This window comes from Pleurodeles waltl, chromosome 7, assembly GCF_031143425.1.
Source record: "Pleurodeles waltl isolate 20211129_DDA chromosome 7, aPleWal1.hap1.20221129, whole genome shotgun sequence".
In the NCBI taxonomy this organism is placed as follows: Eukaryota; Metazoa; Chordata; class Amphibia; order Caudata; family Salamandridae; genus Pleurodeles; species Pleurodeles waltl.
This window is the reverse complement of record NC_090446.1, coordinates 302,005,392-302,030,437: the sequence shown is the minus strand read 5'-3', so window position 1 is coordinate 302,030,437 and position 25,046 is coordinate 302,005,392. Positions and strand designations below refer to the sequence as shown.

At 45.2% G+C, this 25,046-nt stretch overlaps 1 protein-coding gene across 2 annotated transcripts in view; it reads left to right on the top strand.

Annotated features, from left to right (window-relative positions):
• GHRH (growth hormone releasing hormone) overlaps positions 1 to 25,046 on the top strand; it is a 128,824-nt gene that overhangs the window by 97,981 nt on the left and 5,797 nt on the right. For both annotated transcript variants that reach the window (XM_069201978.1, XM_069201979.1), the window contains 3 exons: positions 4,048 to 4,152; positions 12,627 to 12,758; positions 12,849 to 12,923. In XM_069201978.1, the coding sequence (XP_069058079.1) occupies positions 4,048 to 4,152; positions 12,627 to 12,758; positions 12,849 to 12,918 (307 nt within the window). In that variant the 3' untranslated portion in view covers positions 12,919 to 12,923. The remainder of the gene's footprint in view (positions 1 to 4,047; positions 4,153 to 12,626; positions 12,759 to 12,848; positions 12,924 to 25,046) is intronic.

Here is a 25,046-nt window from a genome sequence, read left to right as displayed (position 1 = left end):
TAACTGTTATCAATATACGACATGAGGAAAGAAAAAGGTGACTTATCTTGACTGCAGCAGCAAGAAAAGAGGGCTGCTTGCAGTCAAGCGAGGTCACAATAGCATGGGAGGGAACTGCTATTGGTTAACATGTTCTGTACTACGTTTTTAATCCCATTGGCTGTCTGTGTTAGCCACATGGGATTTGTAGTTTTTTTCTTGACTGCTATTTTATTAAAAGCAAGACGAGAAACGCATAATAGGAGCCTCCGGTCTTGTCATAAAATGCATGTTAGGTACCAAAAGAAAGATTCTGCGTGCAACTTAAAAATGCAAAGTGGTGTAAACAGCAGCACTGTTCGACTTTCACTGTCGAAGGGAATTTTTGCACTGTACGTTGTTGCGAGCGCAGAGCCAAATGCAGTGCATGGTGCCAAAATCCTACTAATCTGTGAAAATGCGGCATGACAGCAAGGGAGCAGTGCAAACACCACTTGTATTCTAAGCATAGGAAATGTATTAAAGTAGCGTGACCTGATTTTGCAAAGAATTCGAGCCCAAAATGAAACCAGACACGAGCAACGACAACCAAATACTGCTTGATATTATTACTTACCCACATTGTGTAAATTCTCCCAAATAACACATCTTGCACGGATAGGCCTGGGGCGGTTGACTGCAAGTAATGTTTTGTACTGAAAAGTGTGCCTCGAGTACAAATGTCATGCCTTTCAGACCTTGCCTACTTCCATTTATTCTGTGGCGCAACACTTTTGATCGCATTGTACCACTTTTAATACAAGCATGACTGATGACACGATCAACACAGAATACTTGTATGTATGGTATTGCACACATTCTGGGCCACATATATGACCTTTTCTTTTGCAACTCGCAATTTGGGATCCGTTTGCAACTCGCAACTTGCGATCCGTTCGCGAATCGCAAATGCGAGTTGCACAAAAAAAATGTACAACAGTGTTAACCACACTGTTTGGGATTCCCAAATGGGTCTCATGGGACCTGCCTCATGAGTATTCATGAGGCAGGTCACAATTTGTGACCTATTTCGGAATTTCGCACTCACCGGGATGGTGGCCTTCTGGGGTCAGCAGACCACCATGTTTGTGACTGCTTTTTTAATGAAGCATTTTTTTTTTTTAAATTCAGCCCGTTTTCATTAAAGGACAACGGGATGCATTTAAAAAAAAAAATGAAAAGTTTACTCTTTCTTTTTCCAAATGGGAAAGTGTTCTGTGGGGACCCCTTCCCATTTGTGAATGGGTTAACATCAATTTGAAATTGGTGTTAACTGTGATTATTTTGTGACTGCGTTCACAGTCACAAAACAATCATACATACCACTAAGAGTCACAGTTAGGAAGGGACGCCCTTGGGAAGCCCCTTCCTAGTTGTGAGTCGCAATCCCTATTTTGTGAGTCAATAACTGGATACAGACTCACAAAAGAGGGATGGTACATTGTACAAGGCCATTTTGTGGTCGCAAACGGCAATTTTTGCCTTTTGCGACTGCAAAACCGCATCGTACATCTGACCCCTTGTCTATTTTGCATAATACAACGCTGTTGACATTCGTGGAGGAATGCCAATTGCTTGTAAATTGGCACCTTAACAAAAGAAATTAGGCTGATAGTTGTCAGTGACAAGATAAGCAAGATGTTGGAAAGATAGTCCTGGAGGCAGTGGAACATTAATACACCTCACTACCACTGACAAAGATTATGACAGTATGATACTAGAGCGTGTGCATGAGGTAGGCTTTGGTGCACCAGAAGGACCACAGTAAGATGAACGAGGAGATGTGACCTAAATGCCAGACCTACCGATTTTAAAACCAGGGAACCATGATCGAGTCCTGGCCTTAGCTCAACATCCTGTGAGACTTGGAGAATCGCTTAATCACGCTGTGCCTAAGAAATTAGTAACGTAACCTGATCTCGTGTAAGAAGTTCAAGTGCCCTTGCACCAAGTTCACACTTTCTAAAAAAAGATTGGAGACAGTTTTGCATACGTCTCATCTCAGTTGACAGAGGAAATAAAAGCTGTGCCCGAAGTAATGCCTTTCCTGGAGATAGCCTCTACATTCAACACCATCCATTTTTAAGATCTTCCAAAAAGAAAAATACATTTTGATGGAATTTAACCAAAGAATTAAGATCCTTTTGAAGGAAATTTTACAAAGTTCTGTGAACTTTAGTGGGAGGAAGAGAGAGGCTCAACTGTATTGATAGCGATATGGTAGGTTACCTTATCAATCAATAATCAAAGCTGCTGATATCGATGCTTTGGGATACTTGATGCAGGATGTAGAATAGAGCTCATGATGTTGAAGAGATTTGCCGGGGTTAGAATGGTCTTTATGAAACATTTGGTAGAGGACCGACTACCCTCAATGCAACATTTTGACATTTGGGCACTGATGTCCTGGTGTCCCAGCCTGCTTCTTGAGTCTGCGGAGCAGTGACTGGTTGGAAAAAGGCAACTGGTATCTGGCACTCGAACAGAGATAGGTTGTTCAGAAATGGATGACTTCTAACTGGCGTTATTAACCTTCAGCATATGTGTTAGGTCACCTGTGGAGAACCTCATACATTGTGAATTAGTAAACAACCTTTTGTCCCGCCTCTGTCTCAGTCAATATCTAAGGGAAATTTCAACCACAATTTACCAAGGTGACAGGTGTGGACCAAGTGCAAGGACATTTAAAATAGAAGGTGTGCACTGAGGTGAGGCAGCGTGAAATTGACAGACATCCGATTCAGTTTTAGAGGTCAGGGTACAATAGCATGTAGACCGATCTACGACTAAAACAGATACTAAGAAAACAATTAGCTAAACAGAACCAAAATAAAAAACAGACACAAAGAAATAAAAAATTAAACAAGGTATCAAGTGCGCATTCAGTATTGGAACAGTGATAGGTTCTGGTCTGGATGGTGTGCAAGTAACAAACCACATGGAAGGGTGTGTTTGGGCGTGATAAGCGGTAGTGTTTACACCCTCACCAATCAATTTTCACACAGTCCATCTAAAGTTTCACCAAAGGTTGGTGATAAAAATAAAGAATATTTTATTCAGAAGGAAACTCCCAATTTACAAGGCTAATAAGGGCGTAACTATTATCAAAAGGACCAGTTTCAGTGACACTGGTACACATTCCAAACAGAATTGTTGTTTGCTTCTCAACCAGGGGTAGGGAGCCCATTATCCAAGCTGGTTTTAGGGTCCATTAAACGTCCATTATGAGAGTGATCCCTAGAACTGTAGAACAATTTGCTATTATGAATTTTCTTCAAAGCTTACATGTCCAGTTCTCTTCGACTAGTTTGCAAATCTATGTTTAAAACAGTAGTATTCCTTACTGTTACATCTTCGTTATTTATCATAATGAAAGTAAAATATGTACTTTTGACACCTTCTTTTCAATATGAAGCATAAATTAATTCCCTCTTAGAAAACATTACACAAATGATGGGACCACCTACAAGGAAAATAATAAAATCTGCACCTGTAATAATAGTGCACCTACGAATGGGTGCAGCATTCATAAACATCCCCAATAGCGTGAAGGGAAAGCTCTACCACATTCAGAATTTCTGGCTTAATACTGGGATGGTGGCACATTTCTCAGCCTATTACCACAATGTGTATTTCTACATAGCATAGATTTAAGCACCCGGAAATTGAACCTAGTATGCAAAGGAATATTTGTTTTCTCTTGTTTATTCAACGAGAAAACATTTTCCCTGAGGACGAACATCTTCCCCTTCATCTCTTTTTGCTTGAAGCTGACCGGTTCTTTGTTCTAGAAATGAATTACCCCAGTCTTTGGTGGACAAAGGGCCTGATTTAGATATTGTTGACCGGTGTGACAGAGTAACCTGTCTGCCAATATCTAAATCAGGCCCTAACTCTCACCCTCTACCCAGGGTGGTAAAGCGTCTAATAGAAGTTTGTGAATACCCATAAATGTACACGTTTTTCCAAACTTGCTCTCCAGGTTCAAACATAAAACAGAGACAGTAAGTCTACTTGTTGTTGTTCCAGGGCAGAACGACATGCCGACGCCATCTTTACCAACACATACAGGAAGTTCCTGGGTCAGATTTCGGCCAGGAAATTTTTGCAAACGATTATGGGAAAACGGCTCGGGTAAGCCATTGCCTTTACTGATTCAATACTGTTTGAAATGCGTTCAGTTTGTATTTCTTTCCAAAATACACAGCTAGTAGCTACCACACTGGGGCGAATAAGGGTACACAAGTAGTGAACAAGTAGATTGGAGTGGGGGGCATAGTGAAGTGTTGTGCATAGAGTTGAGTGTCATAGAGTGCAGTGTCATAGATTAGATGTTGTAGAGTGGGGTGTCATAGAGTGGAGTGTCGTACATTGGAGGGTTGCAGAGTGGCGGGTCACACAGCGTCATGGAGTAAAATAGAGAGGAGTTTAGAGATGTAGAGTGGAGTAAAATAGTGGGGGTTGCATACAGTGGAGTAGAGTGGAATGTCGTGAAGTAGAGTGGAATATTCTAGAGTGGAGGGGCGTTGACTTGAGGGTCATAGAATGGAGGGGCATAGGGTGTTGTTGAGTGTCCTGGCTAAGAGTGTCATAGAGTGTCGTAGAGTGGAGTAGAGTGTTGTGGAGTTTGAAAGAGCTGAGGTTCAGGGTGTGAGTTAGAATGGGGTGTCATAGAATGGAGTGTCGTAGTGTGGAGCATTGTACAGTGGCAAAGAGTGAGGTGGAATAGAGTGGAGCAGAGTGGAGTGGTTAGCATAGAATGGAGTAAAGTGTACTAGGATAGAGCAAAGTTTTGTAGAATGGGGGAGTTTGGCACAGAGAGGCATTTAGTTTCATAGTGTGGAATGGCGTACAGTGTCATGGAGTGGTATAGAGTGGATTGACCTATAGAGCCAGAGTGGAGGGGCTTAGAGTGGAAGGACATAGAGTAGAGGGGGTAGAGTGAAACAGAGTGGAGTATCATGGAATGAAGTGGAGTAGAGTATCGTAGAGTGGACAGGAGTGTCATGGAGTGGTGTACATTGGAGTTGCATAGAGTAGAGTAGAGTGTAGATGGCAAAGCATGACTTGGAGTGGTGTTGAGTAGAGTGGCATTAGATATTAGATATTTCTGGACAAAGTAAAAAGAAAAATGTATTTGTGATATAAAAACAGTAACATTACCTTTCAGTATGAGCCTTAAACCTTTTGTAGTTAAAAGAAAAAGAGAGAAATAAGTACAGCTGGACTCAAACCTTTTTTTTATAATTTAACAATGGGCTATCTGGCACTGCGGGGAAGCCTTCAGGCTTCTCTTGTGGTGCCATTGCTTCAGCAAGCAGGGAGCTGCTTTAACAGCAGTTCCCTGCTTGCTGAAGCATTTCATCTCTGTCCCCTGATGAAAGCTCCACTGTTTGACAGCAGGGCCTGCTTTAGAGGTCCCGCTGTCAAACAGAAAAGTGTTTGCTGTGGCTTGTCTGCAGCATTTTTTTATTGTTAGCCCCGGGGAGGTGGTGATCCCCAGGGTTGCGAGGGGGGCACGTGCCCCCCCACCATATGTAAACATAGCCTCGGGTAGGTGGTGATCCCTAGGGCTGCAGGCGGGGACATAGCATCCCTGGGGCGTGTGGGGGCCGTGCACCTCCCACATTAATTATAATTACAGTCCCCAGGAGGCGGTGGTCCCCAGGGCTATGGGGGAGGCTGATGGGCTCCCCCACACAGCTAAAAAGATTTGCCCGGGGGGATGGTGGTCCTCGGGGCTGTGGGAGGTACTCAGAGGCCTCCTCACACTCAAAACTGTTAATGCCCCCGGGACCTGGCCCACCCGGGGGCATATCAAACACAAGTGCCAGGAGCCCACGCTTTTTTTTTTGCTTTCTCTCTGGGACCCCTGTCCCCCAAGAGCTAAGGAGTCAGGTTGTCCCTACCCTGGCCCCTTTTCTGTTTTAAAAAAAAACTTTTTTAGTGGGATTCTGATGAAGCCCAGTCCCAAGATGGCTGCCAACACTTCCAGGATTGAAGTGTTGGCAGCCAATCAGAGCTGTGTATTTCCCTGCATGAGCTCTTCTTTGTTTGTGAACACTTCGCGGCCAGAGATATACAAATTTGAATTTCCCTAACTTCCTCAAAAACTACTGAACGGATTTACACCGTATAGTTAAAAGCCCAATCTGAGTACTGGCAGCTAGCTTTCTGCCAAATTTGGTGTAATTCTGACCAGTGGTTCGGGCTGTAGACGTGTTGAGAGGTCCTATGGGATTTAACATTGGAAACACAATGTTTTTTTAGCTCCCTTTTTCTCTGTCCCTGCTTGACGGATCACCCCAAAACTTCCTGTGTGCAACAACAATCACCAGGACACTTATTTTGGAAAATTTTGTGAAGATTCGTCAAAGGGCGCAAAAGATGTAGGCAAGTCAAAAAATGCTTTTTCTAAGTTAACGTTCCGAACTATAACTACCTAGTGAAAACTGCCACTAGATTATATATATATATATATATATATATATATATATATATATATATATATATATATATACGTATATGTATACGTATATATATAAATGTATATATATATATATATACACATACATACATATATATATATGTGTAAAACCAACTGGTGGGAGCGAGTAGGTAGTTATAGTTAGGACTTAGCTTCCGTAGGAAAAGCGTGTTTTGCTAATAACTTTGGCTCTGTTTGACGAAATTTTCAAAACTAGTTTGCCACTCACTGCAGCTGCTGCTTGGGAAGTTTCAGGGTGAATCGTCAAGTGGAAGCTGAGTAAAAAGAGGGGTCCCAAATAGCATTTTCCCCATGCAATTTTCCATAGTGATTTTAGTCTCAACTATAGCCTGAACGGCTGAAACAAATTACACCAAATTTGTCAGAAAGCTAGATCTTGGTCCAGGAAGAGAGCTCTTTGTAATTTGGTGTAAATCCATTCTATAGTTTTGGATTTATTAAAGAAAAAATATTTATGTATATCTAAGGATGCGGAGGGTCCGCAGATCTGACAGATCTCAAAATTAGATCTGATTAGCTGCCAGCACTCCAACGAAGAAGTGCTGGCAGCGTTCTTGGGACTTGGATCTCAGCCCGAGTTACAAAAAAATAAAGCACAGATGGGGGCAGGGTAGGACTTCCCTGACCTCCTAGACCTGGTCCTGGGGTCCAACAGAAATGATGCGGGGGACAAAAATGTAATTAAAAAAAAGATTCCTGTGTCTCTAGTGGAATTTTTTTTTTTAAGCAAAGGGGGTGGATGGCTCAATTTCAGCACCAGGGACCCCACCATTGGGGTCTGGCTGTACAAATCATATGGGGAGGGCGGCTGTGCTGCTTCCCTCCCAAACCGATTTCAGGCCCAGGGACCATTACCCCTGGGGCCCAGTCATAGCAAAAATGGGGATGGGGCCCCCAGGGCCCTGCTCCTGGGTTGGTTTTCCAACTCCGGGGCTGGCAGTGCATGTAATGTGTGGCCCCTCCCTGAGCCATTAATGACCAGGGGATTCCATCTCCCAGAGCTGGCACCAGCTATATCCCAGGATGCCCACCCCTGGGCCATAGCTTTTTTACTGGTGAGGTCAGGGAAACCTCTGTTTGTTCTCGCTTGGCGGGATCAATTCTAAAGCTCCGCCAAGCGAGAGCAAACACTAAGTCCGCTCCCAGAGGTGAGAGCATGAGGAATGCTCCCACCCGCCAGGAGCGGACTTGTCATCTGAAGCGGGTAGGGAACCAGATGAAATAATTGCTCCTGCCTGCAGGGAGCAGCATTTTTAGCGGCTCCCTGTGGGCAGGAACAATGCCTGCTCCCACTGGAGGCAGGGAGCCAGCCTGGGCTGCGGGGACATTGGGGCTCTCCTGCAACAATGATGGAGTGGGTGCTTGCCTTGGGTGGGCTCCAGTGTACCCACTCTCTACTAGCAGAGCACCAGGGATGTGGTCCCTGGGGCTGAAATTGACCAGGGGAGGGAGGCTGAGTTCATCCCTCTCCATTTAAGATATTGCTTGGCCCCAGGGGATGGGTCCACATGGCCAAAATTGGCCCAGGGATGAGGGGCTGTGTGCCCCAACCCATAGATAAAGGTGAAAGGCCCTGGGGCCTACTACAGCCTGGGGAGGAGGGCCACGTACCTACTCCCCTAAAAACATATCGCAGGCCCTGGGGGATGGGGTCCCCGGGCCAAAAACGGACTGAGGAGGGGACTGCGGATGACTGCCTTTGGGAGCTGGCCACAGGACCTGGCCATAGGTCAGGCTGCAGCTGTGCACGACATGAAGTTGGCTGCATGCAGGAGGGCGGCTACAGGGGCTTCCCATAGGCAAGGCCCAGCAGCCAACTTCCCGGCACAAATACCCCTAGAAATTCACTAAAAGACAAAGGTTACATAGTTGTTATAGTTAGGTGCAGATTTTAAACACTAAAGCTAAGAAAGTAGGTAGTTGTAGTCTGTTGGCTTATTATGGGTCTGTGTGTGTAAACTCTGAACCTACCTATTACATCCCAGTAACCTTTGCTTTTTAAAGTGAGTATATATATATATATATATATTTATATATTTCACTGAAAACAACAAGGGTTACAGGGACGTTATAACATTTGGTTAGGAAACAGAATTAAAAAACCTTAGAAATTCACTGAAAAAACAAAGATTACAGGGACGTTATAGTTAGGTTCTGAATTTACTCGTACAAAACCGTAGAAATTCACTTGTTTTAGTTAGAGTTATCTAACGTAACTATAACTCATGTCCTAAGAAGGTAACTATAACTCGTGCCCCTGCCATGCACAGGTATGTGATCAACAATTTTCCTGCAGATGTTGACTTTATCAATGATGTTATCAAAGATGCCATGAGTGCTGTAATTTGTTGGATAATTAACAGTTACATCACTGTATCCTTTGTCTTTTTCAGTGAATTTCTATGGTATATTAAATTCTATTTCCTAACTAAAACTTCCCTGTAACCTTTGGTTGCTGCAGTGAATTTATATGGGTTTTTTAACGTATAGTAATATTCATTACAATACGTTAATCCATGGCGGTGGTTGGCCAAAAGTCCTGGCCTGTGGCCAAGCCCTGAAGCCATCTCCATAAAAGGACACAACCTTGCACCATGAACCGCCTTCTCCAGTGCGCAGCAGGGGCTGCCTGCAAGGCCTAGCCTGCAGCCAGTCCCTGCGGCCAACCCTCCCTAACCACTCAACCCAACTCTGCACATGCCCGTTTAGCCATGCACAGCGAGAGTTGTCCGCAGCCTATCTCTCTGGGTGTGAGAATTGGAGTAAGAGGGTGTATCTGCGGGTGATAGTGGCTGTGAGAGTCTCAGTCTTGGTGTGAGAGTGTGTGCGTCAGTGTGCATACAGGACTGTGAGTTGGTGCATGAGGATGTCAGTGGGTCTGTGAGTGGGTGTGTGAGAGTCTGAGTGGATCTGTGAGTGGTGCATGAGTGTCTGAATGGGTCTGCAAGTGGGTGACTGAGGGTCTGAGTGGGTCTGTGAGTGGGTGCACAAGGGTCCGAGTGGGTCTGTGAGTGGGTATGTGATTGTCTGAGTGGGTCTGTGAGAGGGTGCGTAAGGGACTGAGTGGGTGTGTGAGTGGGAAAAAGAGATTAAATTAAAAGGCAGAGAGAGAAAAAGAGAGTGAGAGGAACATGGATAACGTGTTTTGTAGGTTTTGATGGATGATATACTTAGAATTAGATATTTCTTCCCAAATTTGAAAGATAAATTGTTTGTCAATCAAAAACAGTAAGATCACCTTTCAGTATGAGCCTTAAACATTTCCAGTTGAAAAAAAGGAGGGAAATGACCAGGGATACACCTGCACTTGAACCCTCTACGATCAGTGTGAAGGTCTATGACATTCACACTCATGCTATTCTTTTTTTATGTTAATATATTTTTTTAGCCCTGTATGGGCTATGCGGCACCACAGGAGGAGCCTCAAAGCCTCCCCTGTGGTCCCTGTGCATTTGTTTAACTACTTTTATTATATGCCCTTTGAGCCTCAAGGCCTACCCCACGGTCCATTTTCTCCAGCAAGCAGGCAGCGGCTTTTAACAGCAGCTCCCTGGACGTTGGAGCAATGCTTTCATCTCTGTTCCCTGCACACATACCTGTGTGCAGGGAACAGAGATGAAAGCTCAACTTTCTGTCAGCGGGACCTGTGTGACAGGTCCTGCTGTCAGAATGCAAAGTATTTGCTGTGACTTGGCTGCAGCTGTCACAGATGCAGCCAAGCCACAGCAAACAGCTATAGCAGGAGCTGTCCCTGCAGGTTTGCGGTCCCCAGGGCAGTGGCCACAGTGGCTCCTCGAGGGGGGGGGCACGCAGCCATCTCCAACATGCATAGCCCAGGGAGGTGGCGGTCCCAGAGGCTAAGGGGGTCGAAACTGACTCTCTTTCTATGTTTTTTGAGGTTGCCTCGGGGAAGTTATGGTCCCCGGGAACTAAGGCCCCCCCCCCCCTGCATATACCACAAAAATCACCCCATGGAGGTGGTGGTCTCTGGGACTGTGGGGGAGGCAGATGGGCCACGGGCCTCCCCACATAGATTGCAAAAATCACTTCAGGGAGGTGGTGATCCCTGGGGTTGTGGGGAAGCCCAATGGACCTTTCCCATACAATTTAAGCATTTTGCCCCAGGGAGGTGGTGGTCCCAAGGGCAAAGGGGGCCACGGTCTTCCCCATATATCACAATAATCACCCCTGGGAGGTGGTGGTCCCTGCGGCTGTGAGGAGGTTGGGAGGCCCCTCCACCACATTCAAAATTATGAATGCCTCCAGGACCTGGCCCACAAAGGGGCTTATTAAAAACAAGCACCACCAAATAAGCAAATGCACAATCTACATACTGACAGCTAGCTTTCTGCCAAATTTGTTGTAATTTCATCAGCAGTTCAAGGCTGTAGATGTGTCTAATGTGGGAATTAACATGGGAAACACAACCTTTTTCACCCTCCCCTTTATTTTGGCCCCTGCTTGACAGATCATTCCAAAACTTTCCATGTGCAACAAGAATCACTGCAACATTTATTTGGAAAAGTTTATTAATATTCGTCAAAGTTATAGGGAAGTCAAAAAATGCTTTTTATATGGAATGATGGTCCTAATTATAACTACCTAGTGGTGACCACCACTTGGTAATAACAGATTTCGGTATAGTGTTTCTAGACCCTGGGGATCCTAACACATTCTACACAAAAGATGAATATACATAACATTTGAAGCCCCATTTATATGTAGCAGATTGCATCAGTGGTGCAGGTTGTGGATATATATTTTTTGTAGTTGGCATCAATGGAAAAGAAGGTCTGCAGAAAGCTGTGTAAATTTGTAGTCAGATCACCTAAATGACTTGATGGCAGCCTGAAACGTCAAAGACATAATTAGGGGGTGATAATTGGGTGTAATTTAGTCAGTGTAGGGTCTACACAATTATCATAAGAAACATTACAACCACAGGGCATGTAGAGAGTACACTAACCATTCCAGATAGTGTGCAATGTTACTAAAATATTACCGACTACAGTCACTTATGCAAATTGCATTCTCAACTAACTATTGGCTGCTTATTGTTGTTTAATTTTACATGCATAGTCAATATTTAGCGTAGAAATCTGAAATGAAAATATCACTTTTTTGAGAAGGAGGAGGGAAAAGGATTTTAAAAGGGTGTGGGTGAAAATGTAACCAAGTATTGTAAGCATTACCCCATCCTCTGTTATAAGGCTACTGTAGCCATTTCAGTGTTTCATGAATTTATCTGGCTATTTTAACATCTGTATGCTGGACTTAAAAGGCAGTTGCAAATGTTTGTACACTGGTGATCTAATGCAGTGTTTCTTAACCTTTTCATGTTTTTTGGTCTCCCACTTATTCATTACTGAAATCCGAGGACCCTCACTGAATCATTATTGGAATTCGGGGACCCCCACTAAGTCATTACTGTAATCCAGGGTCCCAGGCCTAAGCATTTTCAATTACTTGAACCACAAAACAATTCATAAAAAAATACAGAAACAAGCATTCATCAAGCAAATACACAAATGATGAACTATTTTAACTAATTCACAACACATATAAAAAAATCACAATTTTAATGAATTTTAATAAGAGTGTTGGATTGTTTCTAAACTTAATTGAATCCCTCATCGTCCATATTTTATTCTGTTTGATGCACTTACACTGCTCCCACAAATCAATCTAATAATACTAACAATTTTCTGCCTCTAATTTCAAATTCCTGCTCAGTTACAGAACATTTTAAATTTTCAATTGTACAGTTTGCTTCTCTTTATTTAATGCACTTTTCTCAAGATGTTGATATTATTTATTTTCTAAGCAGTCACGGCCCTCCCTAACGAGGCTTCGTGGACCCTCAGATGTCCCCGAACCACATGAAAAGAACCACTGATCTAATGTAACTTACTACCATATGTTTTTAAAAAACATTTTCATCAACTAAACTAAACAAAAGATTTTTTTTTTTTTAAATCTTGAGCATCAATGTATTAAATGGATTAAAATTGCATTATTAAAATGGCACCACTATCATCCGACTATTTGAAAAATAAACATTCTGTTCATTTATTTCCTTTTCCCCACATGTCTGGAGCAGGCAGGGAATCCATGGTGAAGGTGGGCAGGAGGTCCTGACCAGGCGCCAGCTGGACAGCATATTGATGGACAGCCACTTCCACAAGCAAATGGCCATGAAGAACGTTCTAGCTGCCATCTTGAGCAACCTCAGGTAGAAAAAGAGCTGAAGACCCAGGGAGGTGAGAGGGAAACCCATCGGGTGACTGAAAATCTAACACTATGTCTGTCTCCTTCCAACTAGCATCCAAGATATCAACAGTGACCCCAAGACAGACTACACCCCCAGTTTGTCAGAACTCCTTAATCTTTAATCCAGGTATGTATAGTACTAAATAGGCTTTCTATTTTCCATGCACTTGATGTGTGTCATTAATACAGGCCAAGGAAGGTGTCGATATCTGTGAAGAATGAACTAGGTTCATTTTTTGGTCTGGCAAGAAAGCGTCTTTTCTCGCTTCAATAGGTTTGTTGTAAATTAAACAAAAAAGGGGTCTTCTGGGAAGGTCTCTATATAGAGGTGCTGCACAGCAACATTTCGCATATGCGGAATCACTAGCAGATAGGATTCCTCACCTTAATCCTCAACTAACCAAACGATACAATGAATGCTGCGTTTTCAGTCTGCCTGGACCTATAGCTACAGAAGAAATTGATGCAACCCGTAGGCATGGTAAAAATAAATGTATAAAGGCAAATTCAAACTAATGAACTTTGTGAAGGCTTGCTTTTTTAATTTTCATTTGATCAGCCATGTTTGACTGATCATTCACATGAACTACCATGGAAAGCCCAAGGACCGTGAAAGGACAATTATGGCAAGTTCTTTGTTAATGACTTCACTTTCCCATTGTGTTGCCTCCACTAAATACACTCGCATAACAGATCTGAGAAAGGTTGTTGCTCGAAGTCCAAGATGAGTGGTGGCTTGAAATCCCAGGTCCACTTTTCTCTGGCCCACCCTTCAAAGGGAGGGAAAGATCCCCATGCAAGTCAGGCAGTGTGTGGTGTTGTTTCTTTGCGTCTCTGCCCTTCTCTGCAATACAGCGAATGTGCAAAGTCAAAACATTCCCTTATTTACGAGGGAGCCGCAGGTGAGGGAATACCACCTTGGGATCACACTGGTATACAATAGCACCTGAGCGATCTCTATTATGGAAGGCCCGCAGAGGCATCTGCTATCATTTCTGAACCCCAAATTGCTGCAGGGGCACAAACAACAGGCCCACAAACATATTGTGCCCCAGGGCCACTTTCTGTAATAGAGGCACAGGTGTCCTGCTTGCTCTGCTTATTCTCTGCGAATCTTTTGTGTCTTGTGGCCTTCTTTCACAGCATATCCGTCCTTACAGGCTGCACACAAAATACTGTGCTCATGTTGACAGCATTTACTTTCATGTCAGAAGTGTGTCATGTTCGCCTACTTAAGAAACATCAGTACTTGGAACTTTTCTTTTGTTTCACAACTCAAAGCGCTAACTCAAAAATGGCGCCCAGAAAAGTGCCTCCAGCAAGGAGAAACAACCATTTGCAATGCAATAGCTTTTGCATTTTCCTGAGTTAGAGCTATTGGCATTGTAAATTCATAACTGGACTTTTCTTGTCACATAAATTGGTCAACCCTGCCTCATAATTTCATTTTTTCCTGACATATAATTCCCCATATAATTCCAGTGGCCCAGCATTTAACTAAAGCACTTCCATTTGACTTCCTCCTCTATCTTAAAATATATACAATTATCATGTAAACAGTTATCAGGAATAAACTTTTGGCATTAGAGTGTAATACTCAAAACACCATAACAAAAATATCATTGGGACGGATTGGAGGGTTGAAGAAAAAAGGGAGTCGGGAGTAAAGATGAAGAGGACAGATGGCATAGTAACAGTGTCATGGGCCCTGGAGTGAGAAACAAAAATGGTTGCCTGCAATTTCGGTAGGAAAATATAGCAGTAATTAGAGTTGAGTGAGGTCCATAGGTCTTTGGGCCCTAGTGCCACTGCAACGGTTGGTTCATTCATAGCTAGACCTCAAGATAGAAAGCGGATGCGACTCAAAAAAAGAAGCGAAAGGAACATAACAGACAAAAGCAAGAAAGGGAAGGGGTCGCAAAGCAACAAAAGAAAGAAGGGAAAGAAAGAACAAGAAAATGAAAACACAATTAAGAGAGGAAATAGAGCAAACGTGTGAGACAAAAGAAAAAGGGAAGGAAGTTAGAGAACGAAAGATAGAGAGAAAAAAATAATGAAATGTGTGTGAAAAGAAAGAGAAAAATGAACATTAGAGAAAAAAGAGAGTTGGTGAGAGAAACAAACAGCGAAAGAACCAGAGCATGTATATACTGACACATTTCCCACAGATACAGATTGGGAAAACAACTTTGACACTTTGGGTCCCGACAGCTAACTTGTGGCTTCCACACACAGATGGGAAAAAGAGGGATTTATAGTAAAACGTAAATTGACAGATAAGGATAAGAAAAACACCAGAGAAATGAAGGACGGAAGATCTAAAACAAGTGAAAGAACGCATACCGAGTCAAAGGAAAGCGCAAATAAAAAAACCACAAAGAAAGAATGAAGGGAAGAGAAAAAATAGTGAAAGAATGCACGCCTGATGGAGAAAAAAGAGAGGAATGAAACAAGGAAAGAAATACCCATGTTTTTGCAAGTTTGAAAGAAGGGGTAACAAGAAGAAGAGTGAAATGAAAAAAGGGAGAGGAGTAGAAATAAACAGTTGAAAGAAAGCAAAACTGTTAACGTGGATTTTAGGAGCTGGAAAGAGAAAAGTGGGTGAGAAAGAAAACATTGAGAGTAAACAGAGTAAAGAAAAGGACAGAGTGAGTCAGGTAAAACAGACCCTCCCAAATACAGATGGGAGCTAAGAATAGATTTAATTGGCTCCCCCATGTCCTCAAACAGAAGTCAGAGTGTGGAACAGCAGGAGGCACTTCACAGCAGCAGGAGGTGCATTAGCAGAGTTGTCTGTGAACCCTAATACAGAAATATTGGTGCACTTCAGATCAGGATTGAGGGTATAGATAGAGCTGTATCCCGCCCCAGTGCTGGAATAACAGAAAGGCAAAGGGCCGGGAATGAGAAACAGAGCGCTGTGTAATTGCTGGTATTTGAATAATGGGGTGCTGCGGTTAGGTTTAGGTGCACTGACAGAGTCGAATGTGGGCTGCAGTACTGGAATAGTAACAGGCTCACATGGTAAGAAGTGAAGAATGTTAAAGGGGCTGTGAGTGGAACCTAGTATTGGTGTGCCAGTGTTGTAGAGTGCTAGCCTCGAGGTGCCCTGGTGTAGCTGCGAGGGGGCCCAATATGGGAGTAGCATTGCCTCTGAACCACAGAAGCAAGTAGTCCTGAAGGGCGTGTGAGTGAGCTTAGTACTGAGACGATATGTGCACTGAATGTTAGAATTGATTGATTTGATGGATCCATGGTGGTTTCCATCAACAGTGACTATGGATGTTAGACTTGAGGTGCACTGGCTGAGCTGTATTTTGCTCTTTTGGGTCCAGTATTGGCTTCACAGTGGGCCTGAGTATTAGAATTGAGCTGCTGTAATTGAACTGTATGTGAGTGGGGTCCCGGTATAGAAAAGGATGTGACCTCTCTGGGGTAAAATTGAGGTGCACTGATGGAGCTGCGCCCGAGGCCTTAGTACTGGAACAGCAGGGTTTACTGACTGTAAGAACTGAGGTGTGTTGGCAGACAGCGTGTGTGGGGTTCTGGCATGGGCAAGGTTGAGGGTTTGGAGTGTGTGAACTGAGGTGCACTGATGGAGCTGCGCCCGAGGTCCCAGTACTGGAGCAGCAGAGTGTACTGACTTCAAGAACTGAGGTGCTCTGTCAGACAGCGTGTAAGGTTCCTGGTACAGCTGAGGGTTTGGAGTGTGTGAACTGAGGTGCACTGATGGAGCTGCTTCCGAGGTCCCAGTACTGGAGCAGCAGAGTGTACTGACTGCAAGAACTGAGGTGCTCTGTCAGACAGCGTGTAAGGTTCCTGGTACTGCTGAGGGCTTGGAGTGTGTGAACTGCGGTGAACCGATGGAGCTGCGCCCGAGGCCCCAGTACTGAAGCAGCAGAGTGTACTGACTGCAAGAACTGAGGTGCTCTGGCAGACAGCATGTGTGGGTTCCTGGCATTAACACGGCTGAGGGCTTGCAGTGTGTGAACTGCAGTGCACTGATGTAGCTGTGCCAGAGGTCTCAGTACTGGAGCAGCAGAGTGTACTGACCTCAGGAACTGAGGTACTCTGGCAGACAGCATGTGTGGTGTTCCTGGCACTGGCACGGCTGAGGGCTTGGAGTGTGTGAACTGCAGTGCACTGATGTAGCTGTGCCCGAGGTCCCAGTATTGGAGCAGCAGAGTGTACTGACTGCAAGAACTGAGGTGCTCTGGCAGACAGCCTGTGTGGGGTTCCTGGCACGGCTGAGGGCTTGGAGTGTGTGAACAGAGGTACACTGATGGAGCTGGGACTGGGTTCCCAGTATGGAGCAGAAGTGGGTATTGTCTCTAAGGATACTGGTAGAGCTGGGTCCCTAGGCTAATAGCAATTACAAGCAATCCTCTGCATTACTCTCAGCACACAATCAGGCACCCCTGGTACAGAAAATCCACGCCAAAGAAGGGTGGGAGCCAGGCAGCTGAGAGAGGGCACAGAGAGTCCACAAAGACCAAATGTGACCAAGATAACAGCCTCATTTATAGCCTTCTTTAAAGCTAGGCTCAGAGGAAGAATGCTCTGCAAATGAAAAGGAAAGCTTCCATGGACAGGAGTAGGAAACAAAGTAAAATAAAAGTCCCCTACTGACCAGGTAAACAGGACAAAGTGTAATTATACAGTAGTTGGTCCCTGCTCTCACACAGAAGAAGGAGGGACAAAGAGGCATGACTAACCACCAGAAGGCAAAGATTATTAAAAATTACACTGAAAATAACAAATTAAATAGCTGGAACCTCACAGAAGAAGTATACTTAAAAGTATACAAGAGGTAGTATGCTTACGCTTGACCTAAAAATGGCAACAGTTGCCACAAAAGTTAAGCCAATTCCCTTCCAGAAAACCAATTCTCACTGCAAACCCAATCGCAGTGTTAAACAATTGATGCCCCCCTTACAAAAGAACTTCCCAACAGTATTTCTGAATTTTTAAATCAATAATAAGCATAAATCTTCTTGTTTCACAAGTTACTGCTCTACATGCAACCACAATTTAGAGGAAGGCCTCAAACATGACTTTATACACACTGCAGAATGCCAGGCAATTTGATAAGACCAGTGTGTTTGACAACACATCCAACATGTACACTCAGTCGTCAGTCAGTCAAGCAAACTTTGGGCCTGATTTACAAGGCCCTGGTGCCTCCTTGAGCCACATTAGTGTAATTTTTTTTACCTTAATGTGGATCAAGGAGGCAATTTTCAGCGCACTATATTAACAAAGTGGCGCAATGCATGCAATGCACCACTTTGCAACCCCTTGCGCCACATTACGCTGCACCATTTTTGGGTCATTTTTTAATGCCTGCTCAATCCAGGTGTTATAGTGATGCACACATTGTAATCAATGGGCCTCCTTGCACTGTGCTGCACTCGCGTTAACATTTTTGATGTCAGTGCAGAGAAGTGCCACAATAGCATAAAAATGTATTCGGCCATCCATAAGCCATAAAAGTGCAATTGAAAAATCATTAATATATAAACATATGACATCATCATACAACCTAAATACAACATCAGAAAAAATCATCGTCATGATTTGTAAATACATACTGAACATTGCAGAGTAGATCTGATAGCCAGCCACTGGGCTGGGTGAGTTTAATCTTTCTCTTATTTCTTAATTGGATGTTGTTGCAGGAAACATTACAATATCTTGAATACTATAATGTCCCTTGACTGAGCATTTCAGCATTTTGCTCAGGCACCAAAAGAGAGCAATTTATGAATATGTAGAATATTCAAGATAAATCTTTGAATGTTCACCCTTGAAATGTAGATAAATACTGTGTTATTTTAGTACATAGATTTATTACAGAAACATCTGCTATATCAACATGGATGGTATTTTCAAAAGGGGAAAAAGGGCCAGCTAACACAAGTTTCGCCCCTAGTTGGCATGCAGGCCTGGGGCTTTTTCAAGGCAATTGGTCCATTGTCAATTGTAAGCTCAAGCTTGTTGCTGGGTTTGAATTGTATCATGTCATTCTCCACTGAACTGCAGATAGCTGTATATGAACTCCGATTAAGGAACAACCAAAATGACAAGGACAACTATATTGTTGTGCTAACTTCATATCACTACACCAGAATACGTGAGTACTGAATTTTGTTGCCTCACAGGAAGCCTATACCAAATAGAACACTAGAACAAGACAAAACGTATAAGACCACCGATACGCCTGAGCTTTCCAGCTGCTGCTGAGGGCTTACAACACTGCCCACAGTGCCCTGCTTCCTGGAGACAGCTGGAGACAGCTGGAGGTGGTGGAGGAGTGACATTGTGCTACATAGCCCCATAGTGTTTCCTGCAGCACAGGATTAAGATGCTGCTGAGGGCTCATTACAGTGCTCACAACACCCTGCTTTCTGGAGACAACTGGAGGTGGTGGAGGAGGGGCATGGCCCTACATAACTCCATTGTATTTCTCGCTGCACTGGATTAAGCTGCTTTTGAGGGCTCACAATAAGGCCCACAATGCCCTGCTTCCTGGAGACAGCTGAAGGTGGAGCATAGCAATAGGTACCTCCATCTCATTTCCAGCTGCAATGGGAGCCCTGGATATGTGCCTGGCCTGTGCCTGGGCAGAAACTGGGCCAACAGCAGACCAATCTGTGCCCATCAGTGGCCAGAAGATGCTGGGCTGGGACATCCCTCTTTCCCCCATTAACAAGCATGAGAAAACAGAAAGCAGAACCCCTTCCATATGTGTGAGGGACTCCCAGCTCAACCATGTGGTTCTTACCCATCAGCTTTCTTGCTCCGCTTGGTATCCCTTCAATGCCCTCCTGTCTTAATAATATGAGGGAGGCTTTATTGGGATCTGTGATGACTGCAGTTTATTCTTTTACAATTGTAGAGTGACATTACATGGTACATCAACATCACATCCAGTGGTCATAAACATGTTCCATGAAGGTTTCCTATCTATACTTAGATTTGTTGTTCTTGTCTGTTAACCCAAACTGCTCGTGGCCATTGATGGAGCACTGCCTTCTCTCAAAACACTGACCTTCCTGACCAGCTACTCCAGCGTTCCATGGCTACCAGTCTTCTCCCCCTTGCTACCGTTGGGTAGCCCCTGCAGCCCCTAGGCTGCAAGAGCCGTGGCCGCCCGCAGTTGACCCTTTTTATCTCTTTGATGCCCCTCTTCTTAGTAATACCAAGGAGCCTTCATTGGGATTGGTGATGGCCACAGTTTATTCTTATACAATTGTAAAGTGACATTACATGGTACATCAACATCACATGTAGTGGTCATAAACAGTTCCATTATTGCATCCTATCCATAATTAGATTTGTTGGTCTTGTCTGTTAACCCAACCGTCTGGTGGCTATCAGACTCCTTCTACTTGGGAAGCCCCTGTGGCCTATGGGCTGCAAGTGCTGTGGCCACACACCACTGACCCTTTTGTGGCCCACTATTGCCTGCTCCCTTCAAGCCCCTGCATCCCAAGGACCCTATTGGAGCAGGCCTCTTTTAGGCTTTCGAGCTTCTGGCCGACCGAGTCCATCTTCACCATGCTGCTATGTGGTTTACTGACCACATGCAGCTCCCCCTTTAACTCAAGAGAAGCCCAACTGCCCCACGGCACCTACAATGCTTAGCAAAAACATGTCCATGCCTACCCCTGACAGATGCACACCATCCGACCCATGGCATCCTGCTGTTTTGAGACTGATTAAACCATGCCTCACAAAAACACCAGGCGTTCAACCTGCATACCCTCACTATATATATGTTCAGTTTTCTTCTTGATCCCTCCAATACTGCTTGGTCCCTGGCTCCTTTCCATTCTGCCCTTGCTATGATCTCTGACCATAAGACACTCTACCAAGTGGCACAAGAGATATACTACCACCCGGCAACATGTCATACTGATTCGAGGCATGGACCACCCCACGATTATCTGACCATAGTGTGATTTGTTTAATTGTCAGCCTGTCACCCCATATAGACAGTGCTACCTCTATGGGGAAAATTTCTAGGAGGGTTATGTTCTTCGTCATCCTGTTCCCGTGTCAGGCACCGGCCCAGCGGGCTGCCGTTGAGGCTGTGCCCATGACTACCCCATACCCTTCACCCCCGGCAGCATCAGTGAATAGCTCCAGCTGCCTTGCTGTCACCCTGGGTTCTCATCATATGACTGTCCCATTAAAGCAACTGAAAAACTTGAGCCAATGGATCAGGTCATTTTTAACCCCTTGTTTACTCCTCACCCTAGCCGATGAGTTGCTGCAGTTCACCAAGCGTTGCCTTCTTTTTTGCTGGTGGGGAGTCAATATAATGCCCTAGCTCGGAGACCTTTGCTTCTGGTAACCTGCAGACCCCATCGACAGTGTCCAGCTCTAGCCCCAAAAATGAGAGATGTGCTGATGGGCCATCAGTCTTTTCTACCGCCAGAGGCACCCCCAGTTCCCCGGCCATGGCGGTGGTGGTCTCTAGTAAGTCTGTGTACTCTGTGGTGCCCTCCCTCCCGAGGGTCCATGCTATTTCTTGCTGCTGGCATCCTTCCCTTCAGAGGCCCCCTTTTCTCTCTTACATTCGAATGCTGGGTGTGCTCCTCCACAGTTGCTGCAGTTATGTCGAAATGTACACACCTGTCCCTACCTGCACTTATCCTTGTCATATTTCCAACATGCCATAGACGTGGGCTTGCCCTGTCTGTTCTTCGCTGTTTTTTTGCCCTGGTGGAGTATATGAACCCTTCTGCCTTACTTTAACCCCTGACTCACGAAAGCTATAGTTGTGACTGCCTACTCTCTCCCTGGTGGCCACCATGTGATTTTCAAAACCATCAACCTCCTGCTGATCTTACTCAATGCTTGGCCAGGTCTGCACACACAGCCAAGCATCACCTTGATACTCTAACTGTGCGGCATGCACCCATTGGTCATGCAGGAATAGTACTGCAGCTCTTTCTGGAAACTTCTCTATGAATACACAGTCCAGGGTGTGAAATGCCCTGAGCCATTTCTGCATGGACCTCTCCACCCTTGGTTTGCACTTGTCCCTCCTGTCCTCATCCTTCTTATCTTGTGTAGTGATCTAAACCAGCCTGGCACACTTAAAGTAGCAAAAATATACCAATATATTCCTTTCTCCTGATCCTTTCTTTGACCACCAGTGGCGTCAGGCAAGAGGGACCTGTTTCCTTGACTATAATGGGGGGAGTCACGTGGCAAAGGTCTGATATATTCACTCACTGGTTTGCCCGACTCTCCCTTTTGTGCTGCCCCACCAGACCAAGCCTTTGTGGGGTCAGGCCCTCCTTTTCAGAGTCTTATCACTCACCTCCACTTGACTGTTTTCCCTGGCATCATCCTCCTGCCCTTTTACCGTTTCACCTCCTTGCTTTTTATCCCCTGCACTACCCTTCTCTTTTGTGTGATACTGCCCTACTGTCTGTGTTGTACTGTTAGACACTCTGCTGGTCTGGAATCCTGCCCCATCTGCCTGGGACCACTTTGCGTTTGGTCTGCAGGTGTTCCCCCCTACTGCTGGGGAGAGCCAAGGTGTTATAGTAGGCCACTGTCATGGTGACATGCTTTTACTGTGATGGGTCACCACGCCAGGCCATGCCCACCAGGGGTTAACTGCAAATGGTGCAAGAGAGGTAGTTGGCTGCACGCACGGACCCACCCCCCTAAACCAGGGATGGCCTTGCTTGGGTTGAGCCTGACTGGACCCACTCCTTAGCCCCAAAGTATCCTGCTGAGTGGAGTTAACCATGCTTAGTTAGCAATGCTCCCAATAACTTCCCGCCATGCCTTGGCCCCATCTCATTGCGCTGCACTTGTGTCTCGCCCTCATGTTCCTTGGGCTGTCCATTTACTTCTGAGGTTCCCGCCATGCAGGCTCCAGTTGTCTCCATAAATTCATCCCCACTGTCCTCCTCGGTGGTGACCGACCAGACATCTTCCTCTTGGGGGGCTGGGAGCTTGCCGCCCCTTTAGTACCGTGATGCTTCGGTTCTTTGGCCCAACATTGCACCTTGGTGGTGCTCCTCTTTGCTTCCTGACGACGGGCTCCAGAGACACTTGCGGGTACATGAACCCTGTGCCTGGAGCCTTGGGGGGGGGAGCACTGTGCTCCTTGCTGCTTAATTTGCCTTTTGCTTTTTATTGAAATCTCTAGTACTCTCTGTCTGCCCTCTTAAGCTGCACTCTGCGCTTTCCACTGCTTGGCCAATAGCTCACAAGCCTTTGCAAGAAGATCCTCCAAGTCAGCATCCAGTGAGCTAGGCTTGGCCACGGCTTGCCTCTTAGACCACGGCATGCTTTCTTCCTCATCCCTGAAACGGGCAGGGCACTTCCTCTCCATACTCATTCCTGCGTAGCTTGCTTCTTGCTCCATCCTCCTAAATTGTTCTGGGTGCATTAGCAGTCACTGTGCCCTTAGAGCTGCTTGCTGGGATAGGTGGCCCGAGGCCCAGCAGGATGCTGGTCAGCATCAGCCGGCCCGACCAAAGACCAACCAAGGCCAAGTCTCACAGTAATATTTGTTAAACGGTTGTTCAGTGCACTAAATGCTGCTGACGCTTTAAATCCATGTTAAGCGCGGCACTGGCAGATGCCTGACCCACAGCCCAATCAACTTTAGGGGGGCAGCAGCAGTAATCAGATTACAAAATAGAGATAAGTGTGGTCACAAGTACCAGAGAATTAAGCCTGCAGTGGGCAGGATAAAAACTAGGAATCCTGGAAGTTAAGCAACGATGTTCTCAAGCATTTGGAGCTGATCAGTGGAATGAGGAAACTGACTTTGCCTGGCTCCCACCGTGTTGATCATGCTTCTTCCTCTAAACAGTGCTGGGAGGGTGCAAAGACGTTAACTCTTGTGACATCTAACGCACATGCTCGTGCTCACTCGGCAAGGTTGATATCAGCCGCTTGCATCTGCAAGTTCAGCCTCCTCTGCAGTCTTCGGACGCCCCTGGGGTGGGGGAGGGGCAGGACCAAAATGTCAAACTACACTTGGGTGCAAAGTGAATCCATGAAGGATTCTTCGTGCAAGCTCCTCCGACTGCCCTCCCGGGTTCAAGTTGCTGAATCTTTCGATGGTGATCCACCACAATGCTGCAGGTTATCCAATGCAGGGGGTCAGCATTGAGCTCCCCAGTTAACCCCAGGTCGGCATTCCATGATTGGTGGCTTTAAAGGATGTCCACCAATCATAGGACCCCCTTTTTCCAGACTTGTAGTTTCCGGCCCCCACCCTAGGGAGGTGTTATGTGTGGGCCGCCATTTGGTCCGCTTTGCTGCCTGGCCCGCTCCCGTAGGTAATCAAGTCAAGGTTCATAAAGTGCAACTACTCACTCATAAGGGTCTCAAGGCGCTAAGGGCGTTTGTCCTCTGAGCTTCAGTCCAAGAGCCAGGATTTAAGATACTGTTAACACACCTGGAACACCTGATAAGAGGATAATTGATTTTTTTCCAAAGCAGGATGTCTGAGTTATTTCAAATTAAATAAATGCTCGCTGAATGGTGCCTATCAGTTCCTAGCATTATTATTACCAGTTGTGCTTCCTTCTCACCTTCGAATGTGGCTGGTGCTGATGCTCTCGATTTTTCCCAAGTTTGTACCACTCCTGCCACTTTTAGCCAGGGCCAGCTTTAGGGCGGTACGAGCGGTTCTGACCTCGGGGGGGCGCTGTGTTTAGCAATAACTTAGAAACCTGCAATTTAAAAGCTCCTGCCGAAAAGTTCCTTGTGCGTCCAGCCTTCAAGAAGTAATTAAAATGTCAAGATACCTCTTGTGATTAATGTTCCTGATAGCGGGAGAGATGGGAGTTTTGTCTAGTGGAAACTTTGACACACCATAAAGTAGCGCAGATTGTTACTATGCCTGCTGCAAAAAACAAAACTATATTTTATGTGGTTAGCTGAGTGGATTAGTAAAGCCAGTCTTTGCAAGCACTTTAAAACAAATGAATGTATGTAAAAGGGGGGCTATGGAGAGATGAGGGGCACACTTTCCGGGTGGTAGTTAGGGAATCCTAGGAGATGGTCATGGGGGTAGAGGGTGCCAAAAAAGACTGTCGCACAGGGCACCGCCAGCGCTAAAGCCGGCCCTGCTTCTAGTGTTGTTTGGCAAAATGGTATTGAGTATTCAATACCATTCCAGAGAACTCCGTGCATTTTGAAAATTTGAAAAACTCAAAGGCTGGTTATCTGGAATATTGCTGGAATTAAATCAAAAGTAAGGATA